General features: G+C 41.7%; 2 protein-coding genes across 2 annotated transcripts in view; both read left to right on the top strand.

Annotated features, from left to right (window-relative positions):
- The first annotated feature begins 412 nt into the window (after positions 1-412).
- Positions 413-9,440, top strand: LOC306961844 (CHRNA7-FAM7A fusion protein-like). The gene is made up of 4 exons (XM_079554774.1): positions 413-507; positions 575-684; positions 8,118-8,371; positions 9,113-9,440. Exons 1-4 carry the CDS (start codon positions 453-455, stop codon positions 9,405-9,407), a joined length of 714 nt encoding a protein of 237 aa, XP_079410900.1. The 5' UTR covers positions 413-452; the 3' UTR covers positions 9,408-9,440.
- A 5,165-nt stretch (positions 9,441-14,605) lies between these two features.
- LOC306961864 (activating signal cointegrator 1-like) overlaps positions 14,606-17,660 on the top strand; it is a 284,584-nt gene continuing 281,529 nt past the window's right edge. Inside the window, exons 1-3 of the mRNA XM_079554797.1 lie at positions 14,606-14,690; positions 17,210-17,397; positions 17,463-17,590. Coding sequence (XP_079410923.1) covers positions 14,611-14,690; positions 17,210-17,397; positions 17,463-17,590 — 396 coding nt within the window. The 5' untranslated portion in view covers positions 14,606-14,610. The remainder of the gene's footprint in view (positions 14,691-17,209; positions 17,398-17,462; positions 17,591-17,660) is intronic.

Raw genomic sequence — 17,660 nt, 5'->3', positions numbered from 1 at the left:
GGGAGCGAAAAACAAGGCTTTACAGCACTCAATATGTTACATGTCTGAAGTGCAATGCTTTCCAATGAGGGACAAGCGGCTTTATGGAGGCACTACAGCGATGGCGGCCCCGAGTGGCCACTGCACAAACTCCGCCAAAGCCGTCACATACCTGCGCGCCTTTCTGGAGTCCACACCTGTATGGCAACAGCGCCATCAAGTGATCACACAGGGTCACAACACTAACACATACATTCACTAATGCCGTATGTGGCTCCTATAGTGCGTCAGCTCGGTGTGAAACAGTGGTGATTATGGCTCGATTAGCAGGTGGTGAGAAGAACAAGACTCTCAAAGGGCTGGAGGTTTTTCTCGGTGCCGCGAGCCCGAACTGCTGTGTGTCTTTACATAATGATTGAACATTCTCCTCTCCTGTTCCAGGCATCACCGTGCTGCTCTCCCTCACCGTCTTCATGCTGCTGGTGGCAGAGATCATGCCTGCCACTTCAGACACTGTGCCTCTAATATGTGAGTACATGTACTGCACTCAGTACACAGTGAAGTATGTGAAGTATCTGTTTTCTCCTTTTCTCAGCTCAGTACTTTGCCACCACCATGGTCATCGTGGGCCTGTCTGTCATCGCCACAGTCCTGGTCCTGCAGTATCACCATCATGACCCCAACGGGAGCAAGATGCCCAAGTGGGTGAGTGAGATTTACGTTTCTGAAGGAACCCGGGCCTTCAGGAAGATGAAGAGCTCGAGCCACAGCTAAAAGGACACGATAAATGTAGTGAGTTACAGCGTCACTCACAGAGACAGAGCAGCCGCTGAAGGACGACGCCCTGGATCATGTTCTGACACTCACAGCCCCCCCTCCCTCACCTCTGTGTTTCTGCTTCTTCTGCGCCGGGTTTGGTCACGTTTCACCAAAAGCCATTAACCTCTTAACTCCCGCCTGAACCGAGAGGATCTTTTTCCTCACGTCATCACATTTCATCATTTTTTTGTTGGGTATTCAACTCAATATTGTAACTTTTTTGTCATTTTTTGTCACATTTTTGACATTTTTTCATACATTTTTTTTTATCACATTTTTGTCACATTTTGTATTTTTTTGGTCCATTTTTTGGTCATTTTTTGTCAAATTTCTGTCATTTTTTAATAAATTTTTTGTCACATTTTTGTCACATTTTTTGTAGTTTTTTGGTCCATTTTTTTTATTTTTTCGACAATTTTTTGTGACATTTTTGCCACTTTTTAATCAATTTTTCGTCATTTTTTTATCACATTTTTGTCATTTTTTGTCAATTTTTTGTCAATTTTTCTCACTTTTTTGTCACATTTCCATCATTGTTTTCGTCTCAGTTTTGTTGCTTTTTCACAGCTTTTTTCCAGAAGCTTTTGGATTGGGGTAAAGCCAAACTGGAGAAAATGTGCTCGGTTCAGGCGGGAGTTAAGGGGTTAAGCTTATTTTGTGTGTTTGGTTATTGATTAACTTGACAACAGCCAGATATCACAGAGCCAGTGACATCAGTCTTCTCCGGCGCCGGCTTGAACCGTTCGAGTCGTTTTTGCAGGATCCAGTTTTGGTCTTGTCTCCGAGCAGTTCAGTTTCCAGGATTCTTCTGTGTTTGCAAACTCTCAAATCCAGCACCGTGAGAATTCAGCTCGCTGCGAGGTTAAAAATATTCTCTTTGACAAATATGTGACACACATGCATCAAAAACACTGGTCCCACAGCAAAGCCAAGGCTCGCTCTATGTATAAATACAACTCAATAAACACAGTGATAAGAATGTCGTTTCTCAGTCGTCCAGGGAGGTCATAAGACTCAAAACAACAGGACTTACTTTTAAAAAAGAGCTACAAGAGAAATTTGTTTCACGTGTTTTGGAGCTTTGTCCAGTCAGATCATAAGTTATATTGTTTAAAGCAGAACTATGTCATTTGTTTACCTTAATAAATCCTTCCCGTCGTCCCTCTGGGGGTGATACAAGTGTTAATGGGAGGATTGGGGGGGTCTCTCATCTCCCCCTGGTGTCTCTGGACAGAAAACCACAACGGAGCAACCAATACACACAAATAGAATCACGAAGAAGAAGCTAACAGGCTAACGGGCTAAGCTAACTGTGGGCTAGCGCCCAGGGGTGTAGCACCAAATTTTGGGCCCTGGGTACAAACAATCTTTGTGGGCCCCCTATATATATATATATATATATATATATATATATATATATATACTTTTACCAAAGTGTTTTGATAATAACCCATTTTCATTAGAATACAATTCATATCTTTTGCTTTTATTGGCAAAAATATCATACTATTGTTGACAATGTTTTATTGTAGGGACTGAACTTAAGTAGCCTGTATATACCACAATAAACAAGGCTTCTTTTTTTTTTCAAACAACACCAGATCTAAACCAGGTTAACAACAGGACAACCAGGTCCAAACATACACTAAAAAAGAGTGAAGTATTCATGAACAGGGACTAGCCCAAAAAACTAGAACAACAGAGGACTGTTTGAGAACCACCAATGTAGTACAAAGTACAAATTTAGAGTCAATGTTTATCAAATGCCCACTGACGGGTCTTTGCATTTGCAAAGTGGCTGATCAGGTCTTTAAAGTCCAGTTTTCTTGCCAACTGACTTTCTATTGAGAGTATCGCAAGCCTGTTCAGTCTGTCTTGGGACATTGTTGATCTTAAATAATTCTTTACAAGTTTAAGTTTACTGAAAGCACGTTCCCCTCCTGCAACAGTCACTGGGAGTGTGCAAAAGATTCTCAAGCCAATGCACACTTCCCCAAAAATGCTTTCTAGCTGCATTTTGTATATTGCATTTAGCAGCTCCAATGGCGACAGAATGTTTGGAAATGTGGCCCCACGAATTGCTCTCAAATGAAGCATTTCATTTTCAAATTCGGCAGTGAGGTCTTTGTTGTATTGCTTTGTTAGAGCTTGGCATGAAACCTTCATCTGCTCTTCTGTCATCTCAGTCATCTTGAAAAAAGGTGCAAATGTGTCACAGATAGATGCTGTGGTCTGAAACCTTGTTGTTAAGGCATTGAAAATAGAATCCAATGCCACATAAAATACTTTGTTTTTGAATGCGTGTTCTGTGTTTTCTTCAGATGAGTCCGCTTGTGTCTCATCATCATACATCCGCTTTCTTCTCTTCTTTCGCTTGTCTTCACACTTGAACTGAGGTGGGATCTCCATTGCCTGAGCTACAAGTGTGGCCTCAGTAAGCAGGCTGTCCCATTCATTGCGAACTGCTTGAATTTCCTCTTTTAGAGCATTGATGTTTGCAGCCTCAACATCCAAAGAAATATTTCCTGCTTGCAGAATAAGATTTCGGTTCTCAATGCACTGCAGGACCTTCACCCACACAGTAAGAAGAACAACTGCATCAAACTGTGAGAAATATTTTTTAAGCCCATTTGCCTCATATTTTGCCTCATTGGTCAGATTGCAGGTTTCAATAATGCTGTCCAGTGCTTCAATGACTGAAGGCAAATGAGTTGCCACAACACGAACAGCCTCAATGCGAGCACTCCAACGAGTCTCTGAGAGACGATGAAGAGAGCGACCAGTTTTCTCTTTTAAGATTGCCCATCTCTCAGGACTTGCACTGAAAAGTTTGTAGAGACAATTAATGCATCCAAAAAAAGTGGAAATCTCAAGACAGGATTGTGCAGCATGGACTCCCACCAGATTCAGGGTATGAGATGCACAGGGGCTATATATGGCAAGTGGATTTTCTTGCAAAATCTGAGCCTGAACACCTTTCACTTTCCCCGACATATTTGCCCCATTGTCGTACCCTTGTCCTCTGCAATCTTCCATTGGTATGCCACTCTCTTTCAAGATGTCTTGAATCATCTCTGAAATTTCTTTTCCGGTCTTTTTATAAAAATCTTTAAATTGAATGAATCTTTCAGTTATCTTCCAGACATTACTTTCTTTGTCTCGATGTACATATCTCACAAGCAGCACATTTTGTTCGGTGTGAGAAATGTCTGGGGTGGAGTCGCAGATTACTGAGTAATATATGGCATCTTCCCTTTCGGCTAAAATTGTCTGAAGAACTTTTTTGCCACACAATTCAATGAACTCGTTCTGAGTTTCAGGACAAAGGTAATGGGTTTGCCTTGAGCCTTTCTCCCTTTGTTTTATTTTTTCAAAATGATCCTGTAAAAGCGGGTCATAATGGGCTAACAACTCAAGAGTGCCTAGAAAATTACCATTGTGGACATTGTCTAATTCTTGGTTTTTGCCTCTAAAAGCCAGATTTCTTGATGCCAAATGAATGGTCACATCCAAAAGTCTCTCCAATAACAATGTATTCTTCTCTATTTCGTTCAGTATTTGTCTCTCAATGTGACTGTCCACACCTGATGCTGCCAAAATGGAGTGCTGGAGGCTTTTCCACTTTATAAAGCATTCTTTGTGAGGGGCATGTATCTCATGTTCAGGAAGTTTTTCATACATTTTTTTCCATTTGATGTTTGCTGTTTTAAGGCCATCTTTGCTGTTTAAAGCACTTTTTGAGGGCTTTTTCTGCTCATGAGAAAAAAGAACACATGGGATGCAGTAAAGAGCATTTGCACTTTCACTATATATGAGCCAATCTCTTCTGATTCTCTCACGGCCATTAGCTGACTTGGCATACTGAAGATAATTTGGGAATGGTTTGCCCTCCATATCTTTAGGTATGATATTGCAAATGCCACTTTTTGCACCCCCTTCACTGGCTAGTATTTGAACAATTTTTTTCCTCTGTTTATCAGTGAGTTTCTCTGGCCACAGTCCTGGGTCCTCTGACAATCCCTCATCATCAGTGTTCCTCTGTCTCTCAGTGTCTTTCTTCCTCAATCCTCTCAACATCCTCATCACTTTCCCTTTCTTCACTTATATCAGCCTCTTTCTCCTCCTCTTCTAATTCTGCCTCTGCTACATGGACACACAATACAGGCAAAATGGGTGTAGTATTAGTGTAAACAGTGAAACCTGTTAATTCATAACTTACTAACTTACTAACGTAAAAAAAACCTGTTGAATCAGCTATAGATAAATGCTCACCTTGCCTCACTGTCACACCCTCTCTAGTGCCTTCATCTGGGCATGATGAGGGGCCTGCTGCTGCTCTGCCTGAAACTGACATTTATTTTCTTTAAAAGGTTGCTAACAGATCCTACAGTGCATTATTGCAGTGTATAGCTAATTAAAGTATATTAATTCTAATAGTGTTGTGTGGACCAATACCATAAGCAATCTTTATGGCTCATTATCCACCAATTTAGACTTGGTGGCAAAATTCAGTCAATGAAATCAGTTTTCGCTGTTTTGCGGATTTATTTTTAGTACAATTTTGCATCTTTTTTACAGTGCATGAACGCCATACACGCATTGTGTTCTGCGTCCTGATTGGCTAGAGAATCTCTGTGTCCACCAGCGCACACCACAGAGTCACAGGCCGGGCATGAGCGGGTCCAACTTCGACTCCGCGTAAAAAAAAAAAAGAAAAAAAAAACTTCGGCTCCGCGTTTACTTTCTGTGCACTTTTCCGCGAAAATAAACACCGCCGGCATGTGGCGTTCGCCTCAGCTAAAAACTCGCCTTCTGAAGCTGAAACGGATATAAGAAAACTTTGGTCGTAGTAGCGATTGTTTCTTAGTTTGAACAAATGCACAGCGGAGACAAGAGCAGCTCACGATGTTTCCATCCCCACGGCTGTGATGTGAATCTAAAAATCTTATTGGACAAACTAAACACACAGTGACACCAGGCATAAGGAGAACCCGTGTGTGAATGAGTGAGAAGTGTATAAAGTGTGTGGGAAGGGGTTTTACAGACTTAAAAATATATGAGCATAAAGCTGACTACTTCGCAGATTTCGTTTATCGCGGGTTGTTTTTAGAATGTAACCCCCGCGATAAACGAGGGAACACTGTACTCTTCTTATGACTGCAAGACCCACTAACAGATTATGGGGCCATACATGTAAACAACGGTTTGGTGCCTGTCTTTGAAGAAGAGGACAGCAGCCAAGTGAGCTCCCTTTCATTTTACAGCTCCTCCGTGTGTGTCTCTCACTTTGGATCACGTTATTGACCACATAAACGGCACGCTGTTTGCTCTCCGTGAGCTACACATATTTAGATTAGATTACAGAAATAAATGTTTGCTTTTCTCCTGATGTTGATAATAGCCTATATACGATACCTATATGTTTTAAGCTCACCTCTATTGTCGAAGAACTGAGTAAGCAATTGCTTTCCCTCATTTAACTTTCTCTCCCTCTCCTGCCTTTCTTTTCGTTTTTGAAAACCTGATTTTCCTTTCTTTGGGAAAGACATTACTTTTTCTGCCTGCCTACCGCCGGCCTGCTTTCTAGCTCCCGCCTCTGCCACTGTCTGTCACACAACTCAACTAGCTACCGCAGACGCCACAGCACATGTGGGTCGTACCATTTGTACTTTTTTAGGGGGTGGCAGGGCCCTGATATAGAATAAATCATTGTTTTTAGAGGCAAACTTTGTCTAGAACGTCATTTATTTTTATACAGGGCCCCTTTCATTCAAACATAAATAGTATAAAAATGTCACAATGCATTTACATATACATATATAAACAGACTTTGGAGGGCCCCTCCCCGCCTTGGGCCCTGGGTACTCAGTACCCTTTACCCCCCCAGTCCGACGCCCCTGCTAGCGCCACTTAATCAGTATTTACAGCCGAGTTTGAGTGAAAAAAATCTCCATTGTGTAACTGGATGAACAATATCCCTCTGTCCCTTTGTCTTTTCTGTCACCTGCAGTTGCGCTTATGGCCTCTAGGGGTATGAGTTACTTAATACTGCTTTAAAGAGGGGGTGTTCTGCTTTAAAGAGGGGGTGTTCTGCTTTAAAGAGGGGGTGTTCTGCTTTAAAGAGGGGGTGTTCTGCTTTAAAGAGGGGGTGTTCTGCTTTAAAGAGGGGGTGTTCTGCTTTAAAGAGGGCGTGTTCTGCTTTAAAGAGGGGGTGTTCTGCTTTAAAGAGGGGGTGTTCTGCTTTAAAGAGGGGGTGTTCTGCTTTAAAGAGGGGGTGTTCTGCTTTTGTCAGTCCCACAGCACCAGTCTATATCACACTACAATGATGACAAACCTTCTGCTGGTCTGTAAATGCAGTAAATTAGAATAACTGCCTTGTATAAAATGTCTCTCTCAAAATGGCTGTAGTGAATGTCTTGAAATAGGCCTCTGTCTCTTTAAGAACCTCTGAGCCTTTAGACACGCCCCCTCCACACGCTGTCTGTGGCATCAGTGGGGAGGGGGTTCTGCTGAGGAGCAGTGGTTGGTTACTCGGCTGGTGACCAAAGCTCGGAGGCGTCTCCAGGAGGTGGGGGCGTTCCTAGGAGGACTCAGGCAAACCTATCCCTAAAATGGCCGCCATCAGCCAAAAATTAAACTAAAAAGTGACAAAAATTCAACAAAAAAATGACAGAAACTCAACAAAAAATGACAAAAATTCAACAAAAATGTGACAAAAATTCAACAAAAAATTACAAAAATTTAACAAAAAATTACAAAAAATCAACAAAAAAATGACAAAAATTCAACAAAAATGTGACAAAAATTCAACAAAAAAATGTCAAAAACTCAACAAAAAAATGACAAAAATTCAACAAAAAATTACAAAAAATCAACAAAAAAATGACAAAAATTTAACAAAAAAATGTCAAAAACTCAACAAAAAATTACAAAAAATCAACAAAAAATGTCAAAAACTCAACAAAAAAATGTCAAAAACTCAACAAAAAAATGACAAAAATTTAACAAAAATGTGACAAAAATTCAACAAAAAAATGACAAAAATTCAACAAAAATTCAACAAAAATTCAACAAAAATTCAACAAAAATTCAACAAAAATTCAACAAAAATTCAACAAAAAAATGACAAAAATTCTACAAAAATGTGACAAAAACCTATCCCTAAAATGGCCGCCCTCAGAGTTTTTACAGATTACTCACAAATACATGAATGTGCCAAGGCAACACTTCAGCCATGTTTTTAATGAGGGAGTGACAGAATAACATGATGGAAAGCTTTTGCATAAACCCCCCCCCTTTAAGACACGTTTCCCCCACAGACCCGCGTGTTCCTGTTGAACTGGTGCGCCTGGTTCCTCCGTATGAAGCGTCCCGGGGAGGACAAGGTGCGCCCGGCCTGCCCGGACAAAGGCCTGAGGAGCAGCCTGAGCAGCATGGACCTGCCCCCCAACGGCACCGCCGGCCCCCCCACCAACACCAGCAACATGCTCTACGTCAGCGTCCGGGGCCTGGACAGCAACCCCCACTCCACCCCGAGCGCCACCTCCCCGGACTCTGGGGTCCTGTGCGGCAGGTAGGCGGGACGAGAGCCTTATCGAGCTCAGACCTGGGGGGTGTTTTGTTTCATTCGCACACGTTTCTGTAACGGTTAGTGCTAGATCGTATGCTCCGGAGGGACGGTCTGCTGTGAGTTTGTATAGATCTATGAGTTGGTTTGTCTAATAATCCTAATCCTAACCCTAATCCTTAAAGTTAACCCCTTAACTCCCACCTGAACCGAGCACATTTTCTCCAGTTTGGCTTTACCCCAGTCCAAAAGCTTCTGGAAAAAAGCTGTGAAAATAGCAATAAAACAATGATGGAAATGTGACAAAAAAGTGACAAAACATTGACAAAAAAGTGACGAAAAATTTATGAAAAAGTAGCAAAAATGTCACAAAATGTCACAAGAAATTGACAAAAAAAATGACGAAAAAATGACAAAATGTGACAAAAAAATTACAAAAAATTGATAAAAAATGACAAAAAAATGTCAAAAATGTGACAAAAAATGTGACAAAAAATTGACGAAAAATTGACGAAAAATTGACGAAAAAATGACAAAAAATGTGAAAAAATGTGACAAAAAATGACAAAAAAGTGATTAAAAAGTGAGGAAAAAGATCCTCTCGGTTCAGGCGGGAGTTAAGAGGTTAAACCATTTCCCTGGCCCTAACCTTAATTTGTGTCATGATATCTCACGTTTTCACAGCAGACCGTCCCTCCGGAGCAGAACATCTAGCACTAACCTTCTGTAACTGTTCTCCCCCCCCAGGCTCCTGCGTACGGGGGAGGAGGAGCTGCTCATGCCCGGCGCTCACGGCTACCCGGCGGGCGGCGCGGAGCCCGACCTGGGCAGGATCCTGGACGAGGTGCGCTACATCGCCACGCGCTTCCGGGACCAGGACCAGGAGGAGACGGTCTGTAACGAGTGGAAGTTCGCCGCCTGCGTGATCGACCGCCTCTGCCTCATGGCCTTCTCGCTCTTCACCATCCTCTGCACCATCGGCATCCTCATGTCCGCGCCCAACTTCGTGGAGGCCATTTCCAAAGACGTTTTCAGTAATTAGGCGACGTGCTGGTCCTGAGCTAGCGTCCTGTGCTAGCGTCCTGTGCTAGCGTCCTGTGCTAGTAAGTGTTTCCTGTCCTCGTTTTGTTCCCGTGGGGGGGTCAGTATGTTTAAAGACATCATGGCGGTGATCAGATTAAAGCTACTGTTCTCGCTGAGCGTTAGCGTTAGCGTCAGGGTTTCCGTCTTTCTCCTCACGTGTCGGGAGTGACGTCACGTGTTCAGCGGAAGGAACTCTCGACGGTGAAACGACCATGTGCGATTTTGTGTCAGCTAAAGATGACAATATTAAGGTCCGTCCAGCTGCAAAAAGGAAAAAAATCCGTGGTGGTAACTATGGCAACTGTGAATCGAATCACAGCCAAATACTGATCAGCTTCAACATTTTTAGATTTTCTTTTTGGGGGATTTCTTTCAAAAACCTTTTCTCTCTTATTGAGTTTTTACATTGGACCCTGCCCTCCATCTGAGATTATCAATATATATATATATATATATAACATGAATGCAACCCATAGATACAGACGGCCTCTCAGAAATCGCCCATATATGGTTATGTTTGAAGACAGTTAAGGGGGAAAACAATTGGGAGAAAAATCTAAACTTTCTCTAATTATTCAAAAACTACTTTAACAAACGCTGAATTATGAATATAGTTTCTACTAAATAAAGATATAAAGACATGGGGAGGAGCAAAGTGGTTCGACAGCCCATAAATACATAAATAACGGTCATGCGAACATGATGCTACATGTTAGCATCGTGCTAATGTTAATGCTAGCGAGCGCTTCTCCTGAACAATCTGCTGTGAATAAACATCTGTATGGGCCCGATTTACACTGGACTTTATGTGTATTTGGTAAATAAGTTGGCTAAAAAGAGTGAAAAGTTGTGTTTCCCTAAAGATTCTGTTTCCCCCTCGGCGAAGCCCCTTCTATGACACGAGGCTTCTTTGGATATTTCCCATGTTCATGTTTGAAGCAGCCAGAGCTAAAACAGAGAAAAAACTGAACTTTCTCCCATTTCTCCAACATTACTTTAACAAATGCTGAATTATGAATATATTTTTCTACTAAGTAAAGATACAGAGACATAGAGAGGAGCAAAGTGGTTCAACAGCCCATAAATACAAAAAAACAAACAGACAAAGCTAACGAGGAAGCCAACGTTAGCTTCATGCCACATACGATAAATATGTTTCAAATCCGCCAGAAAACGAGAGTGAAAATAGTGATTAAAGGTTTTCTTCCCCTCAGCTCGGCCTCACCAAGAGGTGGCAGCAGAGAGCGGATGCAGGTGGAGGTTTGGTTGTGTGATGAGATGAGGTAATGTTTTGATTGAGCCACAGCACAAGGTGAACATGAGCCAATGATGTAGCGCCCTCTAGTGGTCACCTTTCAAAGCACTCACCTCGAGCCTGATAAACCACACCCACTTCTTTACTGCGGGAAAGAAGGGGAGTCTGTGAGAAATGACAAGGTTACATGACTCGCGGCGCCGCCATGTTGTTATTTACATTAGCATTAGCATTAGCATTAGCATTAGCCAAAACGAATCATGGATGAAGTCGAGACCATTTAGCCTCAGCGTGAGTTTCTATTCACTTATTTTGTGAATTGTTCTACGGCTCTCGTCACGTCCGCTAATCGCTAATCGCTAATTGGTTTATTTCACTGACAGTCTGTGCGCGTTAGGCCCCGCCCCTTCAAACTGCTCCTATGGCTGGGTTGCAGGTGACATCGCAGCATTCTAAAGGCCTATACTCTTATATAGAGGATCAATCAGTTTAAGTTTCATTTACATTTCTTTTAAACTTTCATTGTTTTCTTTAAAAGTGGGGACAGGAAATGGTTATGAGCTCACAGGAAGTCGACCGCAGCTTTCCATAAACATGACTCTGTTCATGACTGGGGGGGGCTGCCATTTTGAAGCCTCTAAACTGGATTTACCCAGTCCAGTCGACCGCATTTGATGCATAATCCAGCCTTCACAAACCGTTACGAGTTCAGTTCACGGTTCCCACTTTACGAACGAATACACGAATCCCCCCACATGTTTGTAGAGACGCCTGAACTACAGGAGCAGCAGGTTTGATACAAAGTGAGGCCGGTTTTGTGATGCATTTACCATCGTTGTAGGAAATCCGTTTTTCTGACGCTTTTTTGATTATCCAGATGAGAGTTCACACGTCCAGTAATGTCCAGTCCTCAAGGCCGTGGGAACCCAGGGTGCTGAGGGCGCTGCAGCACCCCCTGGTGGATGGTTTGTGAACTGCAGGCAATGTTAACACCTTAACTCCCGCCTGAACCGAGCACATTTTCTCCAGTTTGGCTTTACCCCAATCCAAAAGCTTCTGGAAAAAAGGTGTGAAAATAGCGACAAAACTGAGACGAAAACAAGGATGGAAATGTGAAGAAAGTGAGAAAACAGTGACGAAAAAGTGACAAAAAATGTACAAAAAAGTGAGAAAAATTTTATGAAAATGTGACAAAAAAAATACAAAAAATTGACAAAAATTGACAAAAAAGTGAGAAAAAATTGACACAAAATTTGACAAAAAATTGACGAAAAAGTGAGAAAAAATTGATGAAAAATTGAGAAAAAATGGACAAAAAAGTGACAAAAAAATACAAAAAATTGACAAAAATTGACAAAAAAGGGAGAAAAAATGGACGAAAAAGTGACAAAAAATTGACACAAAATTTGACAAAAAATTGACGAAAAAGTGAGAAAAAAAAGGACGAAAAATTGAGGAAAAAATTGATGAAAAAGTGATAAGAATTTGACAAAAAAATGCGAATAATTTGACGAAAAAGTGACAAAAAAGTCACGAAAATCTGACAAAAATGAGTCGACTGCCCAACAAAAAAAGTGATGAAAAAAAATCTGACGTGAGGAAAAAGATCCATTTAGTTTTGTCGGTCTTTCAAATGAGGCGTAACTCTGGCCTACAGGATTTGGGTAAAGCTAAACTGGAGAAAATGCTCTCGGTTCAGGCGGGAGTTAAGAGGTTAATAAATAGGATTTATGCACAGAAAAAGTATTTTGGGGGTAAATGTTGTCCCTCAGCGCCCCCTCACTAAAACATCTTCCCACGGCTCCGTCAGTCCTTTTCTGTTTCCTCCTGTTGTTATAATACACTCTGAGGTAATAAAGAATATAACCAGAATGTGCTGATACAATAATAACCAACGTATATTAACACATATAGAGTCATCTATGTCGTACGATGAGAGTTAGTATAACGGAATATTATTATAACAAGAATATTAATCCATTTGTAGCTGAAATGTGAGTGTGCCTTTACCATTATTAACGACCTCATTATCCACGTTATGTTTTGTACTGCGATAATATTAGGCCTGTGTGTCTCTGATTTTCTTGTAACATTGTTGTTCTCTGTGTCTCTTGTAGGCGACAGTATCACAGCTTTTTTTTCTTTCTCAAATAAATGTATTTTCTCTATGAAACCTCAAAAGGGAGTTGTGTTTTCTTTCTCTGTGATTTTAAAAGTAGGATAAAAATGGGAATTTGTAATGTTTTCTCTCCCGCACAATGTTAAGAGGTAGAACTGTTTGTAAAAGTCTCTGATGTTAATTCAATATTTAATTAAGTATTTCTCAGACTCGTCGCCCCAGGGGAAATGGTCCAAGTGCAGCAAAGCCTCACACGCAGGTTTATGAATCAATGTCTTAACCTCTTCACCCCCACCTGAACCCAGAGCAGCTTCTCCACTTCAGCTTCACCCGGTTTGTTGCCGTGTCGTCCTCGATTTCGTCACATTATTTTTAGTTGCTTTTCTGTGGCTTTTTTGTCACTTTTTCATCGTATTTTTGTTACTTTTTTGTAGCTTTCTGTGGCTTTGTTGCCTTGTTTTTTTGTCACTTTTTTTGGTCACTTTTTCATCTCATTTTTGTCACTTTTCATAGCTTCTTGTGGCTTTTTGTCACTGTTTTTTTGACTAGTTTTACTCACTTATTAGTTGATTTTCTGTGGTTTTTTTGTCACTTTTTCATCACATTTTTGTCACTTTTTTATAGCTTTCTGTGGCTTTGTTGCCTTGTTTTTTTGTCACTTTTTTCATCACATTTGTGTCACTTTCTGTGGCTTTTTTGTCACATTTTTCTCTGGTTTTTGTCACTTTTTAGTTGATTTTTTGTAGCTTTGAGGTCTCATTTTTGTCTCTTTTTTGTCACTTTTTTTGCTGCTCTTCTGTGGCTTTTTTAAATAACTTTTTTGTCACTTTTTTGTCACTTTTTCATCTAATTTTTGGACACTTTTTTGTAGCTTTCTGTGGCTCTGTTGCCTCGATTTTGTCTCTTTTTTTGGTCATTTTTTCATCTCATTTTTGTCACTTTTCGTAGCTTCTTGTGGCTTTTTTTGGTCACTTTTTCCACTAGTTTTAGTCACTTTTTAGTAGATTTTCTGTGGCTTTGTTGTCACTTTTACATCACGCTTTTGTCACTTTTTGTAGCTTCTTGTGGCTTTTTTGTCACTTTTTTGACTAGTGTTCTGTAGCTTTGATGTCTCGTCTTTGTCTCTTTTTTGTCACTTTTACATCACACTTTTGTCACTTTTTTTGCTACTCTTCTGTGGCTTTTTTAAATCACTTTTTTGTCACTTTTTCCATCACATTTTTATCACTTTTCTGTGGCTTTTGTCATCACATTTTTGTCCCGTTTCTGTGACTTTTTTCTTCACATTTCCGTCCCTTGTTTGCTCGGTTCAGGTGGGGACTAAGAGGTTAAACACGTCCACAGTCGGAATGAGGAAAAGTTAATTACGTTTGTTTGTTGCAACAGAAACAGAAGTAACAGATGCACAATTTGAAAATGATAAACCATTAAAAACATGTCCATAGAAACAGCCACAATCCTCACGAGTGCAGAGGCGCCCCTTAGTGGAGGGTTTGCGCTGTTACATTTGAGTCTAGAGTCTATTCAGCGGAAAAACTATGATAAAATAAAAAAAATTATAACATAGTATAACATATAACAGTACAACATCTCACAGTTTATTATTTAGCGCAGTAATAAACGTAGCGGAACCATTGACGTGCGCGCGCTGTTCCTCGCGGGTCCTATTTGAAGAGCGCACCGGTGTCGCTTTGTTATGCGCTCGTCTGGAAACACGCCTGTTCTCGCTGTGGACCGACACGACGCCGGTTTTTGTGCCTGAAAAGCAGCTTGAATCCGGGCTGGAACATGTCGGAGGCGCTGTTCGGGTGGTGTGTGGATCAGCTCCACCACAGGTTCGGGATCGAGGCCTGTGAGGACATTGTCAAGTAAGAAAAGTGCAGGATATTCATATATATATCATGCTAACGGCTAACGGACTGACGTCACCTGTCAGGCACGTTCAGAGCAGCTTCACAATCACGTTTATATTCTGTTATTATATCCTAATGCCCCGCTGTGTTTGTTGTATTTGTTCATTGCTTTAGGATTCTTCATAATTTAGTTTTGTTTGTAAATGATTCAGGTCTAAAGTCTAAAACAGACTCCTCTGAAGTTTAAACCACACTTTTATTAAAGCTTGGGACTGAAACATGTAATACAATTTGCTCCTGAAGTAAAAAGCACTCTATGAATAAACTATTTGCAAAAGTACTGTTACTTAAAAATGTTACTTAAGTACATCATTTTCAGGTTTTTAAGTAAATCATCTCATTTTGTGAGTGATGACATCTCTCTCTTTGCCTCATGTGGACAGATTTCTTGATGTCACTCAGGGCTGGGGGCGATATGGACCAAGTGTCATATCCCCATATCTTTCATTTCTTTCATCATTCTTTATTGAAGCTCTAGGTCCATGGTATTAAAAGATACAGACAAGACTCACATGAACAATACATACAAAATTATTAAAGACAGCTATACCAGTGTTTCCATACAGGACACTGGTACCAAAGACCTGGGCTTCACCAGAGCCACCAAAGAGCTCACAGAGTCGTTGAGGCGACAAATGAATTTAAAATAGAAAGTTGTCATTAGTGCCTGAAAGCTGTTGACACGAGCCTGGCAGAGCAGCACTGGCACTACTGGACCTAAAAGCATCATTATATACGACTTTGAGCTTCTGTAACGAGGCTTTTTTTAATAATATATTTAGGTATATTTACTAGATATATTTAGGTTGAATATCGATATAGCTCAAATTTTTCAAGGAACTGTATTTTCATATCCTGGCATCCAGACTAATCTCCGATGTTTATTAATGAATAAACAGGAGACTAGTCTGGCGACCCTGTCGTGGAAAAGCTACTGCTGGAGGCGGGACTAATGTAGGACGACCGAACCGCAGCAGCCAATGAGAACATAGCGGATGTGACGACAGAAACAGCCACAAGAAAGTTGTGTCATTGGGACATTAACAATGGCGCTCCTGCCACACAGAGGTCAGTAAATGACTTCTGTCGTTTATGTATGAAAAACTTAAGAACACAAGCAAACCGAGCATTACGGGAAGTGGTCGCTCGTGTTGAAAAACTACAAATCAAAGGCGCAACAACGTGACGCCCGTTCAGGAGCTGCTCTGATTGGTCGGTCGGCTCCATAATCGCTGCGTCACTTCCTTTGAAAGCGCGAGTGTTGCCAGACCCTCTTCTGTAAAGAAGCGGAGTCTGGTTGGCGAGACTAGTATTTTCAGGCCATCCATCCATTTTCTTCCACTTGTCCGTTGCCGGGTCGTGGGGGCAGTTGTGGGAGCTGCACCAGCCCCTATGGCGCCTCCTGCAGGTGGTGGGTCCACAGAAGGACGGCCTCACGATGAACCGGGCCTGTTGGTCTCTCATAAGGAGCTTCTGAACCGCTCTTTGTCTGACCCGTCACCTATAGGACCTGTTTGCTCTGGGAGACCCTACAGGGGCACGAAGCCCCGACAACAGAGCTCCAGGATCATTCAGCTCAAACCCTCCACCACGTTAAAGGAACAGGCCAGCGTTTTTCCACACTGAGATATGTTCTTACCTGAGCTGTGACGAGTTCTTTAGGACCTGTCTGATCTTCAGTCACGTAAACACAGCGCAGACGGCGTTAGCATTTAGCCTCTCCCTCTCTCCTCTATAGCTCCAAAACAGGTCAAGATAGAAGCTACCAAGCTCTTCCACGTTTTCCCTATTTAAATATGGTTACGTGAAGTGTTCCACTACAAAGTATAATTACACACAATTAAACAATGTGGATTTTCTAAGCGGATAAAAGGGGGGACTATATTGTAAGGCGTAATAATACCAGGAGTAGTTCGAAATCCACGCAGTAATCTTCACTTTACTGCACGGATGCTAAATGCTAACGCCGTCTGCGCTGTGTTTACGTGACTGAAGATCAGACAGGTCCTAAAGAACTCGTCACAGCTCAGGTAAGAACATATCTCAGTGTGGAAAAACGGCCTGTTCCTTTAAGGTGGCGGTTCCAGGAGGCATTTTTCAAAATCATCTTAGAACCAAAAGTTTTGCACGAGACCAGTGGTTTCCAACCTCCGTCGTCTCGCGTCCCCCTGAAGTGTTTACTCAAAACAGCCCTTATCTCGCGGGCGCTGCCGGTTTATTTAGAAAATGATCAACTGTACTCAGATTTATGAGTATTTTTGGGTTCAAAAATGCAACTTTTTTTGACAGGTGTTTTTGTCTTTTCATGATCTGAAATAATTCCAAGGTCATGATTGTTAACCTGGATTCATTTCACCAAAAAACAGCCTCTTTCTAATTGATTCCATGTATAATTTAGTCTTTACTTTACCAGAGTCGCAGCTTCACATTCACGGGTCCAAATAAGTTCTAAATGTTGGTCGTATTGTGTTAAGGTATATTTTGACCATTGAGAACCGCGAGGAGCTGGAGGAATACGTGGGAGACCTGCTGCAGGGAACAGACGGGAGAAAGAAGCACTTCATCGACGAGCTTCTGAAGAAGTGGGAGAGGACTCAGACTCAGAGGCCGACCCTGGACCCGGCGGGGCTGTTCGTGCTGAAGGAGCCTCTCGTCTCTGCAGGTAATGCTTCTCTTCTTACTCTTCTAATGCTGTAGCAGACTGTAAACACGTCACTGGTCTTTCAGAGTCTGCGGACGCTTCCAGAGAGTCTCAGAAGAAATCCAAGCGCAAAGGTCGGAACAAAGAGGTGCTGTCGATCAGCCAAGCGGAGCCCGAGCCGGAGACGGTCAAGACTCCCATCGATCAGGCCAGGGTGAGTTCAGCACAGCCGGGTTCGATCTCTGACCAGACGGGGATATATTAACTCGACTAAGGTTAGGTAA

The sequence above is a fragment of the Gobius niger genome, assembly GCF_951799975.1.
Source record: "Gobius niger genome assembly, chromosome: 4".
In the NCBI taxonomy this organism is placed as follows: domain Eukaryota; kingdom Metazoa; phylum Chordata; class Actinopteri; order Gobiiformes; family Gobiidae; genus Gobius; species Gobius niger.
The sequence above is the reverse complement of the archived record's forward strand: the minus strand, read 5'-3'. Positions and strand labels throughout refer to the sequence as shown.

Bases quoted from the DNA above. Each gene is read 5' to 3' on its own strand.
- LOC306961844 (XM_079554774.1), top strand. From the start codon at position 453: ATGCTGCTGGTGGCAGAGATCATGCCTGCCACTTCAGACACTGTGCCT. The intron at 508-574 runs GTGAGTACATGT...TCCTTTTCTCAG, and splicing joins AGACACTGTGCCTCTAATAT to CTCAGTACTTTGCCACCACC. The intron at 8,372-9,112 runs GTAGGCGGGACG...CTCCCCCCCCAG, and splicing joins TCTGGGGTCCTGTGCGGCAG to GCTCCTGCGTACGGGGGAGG.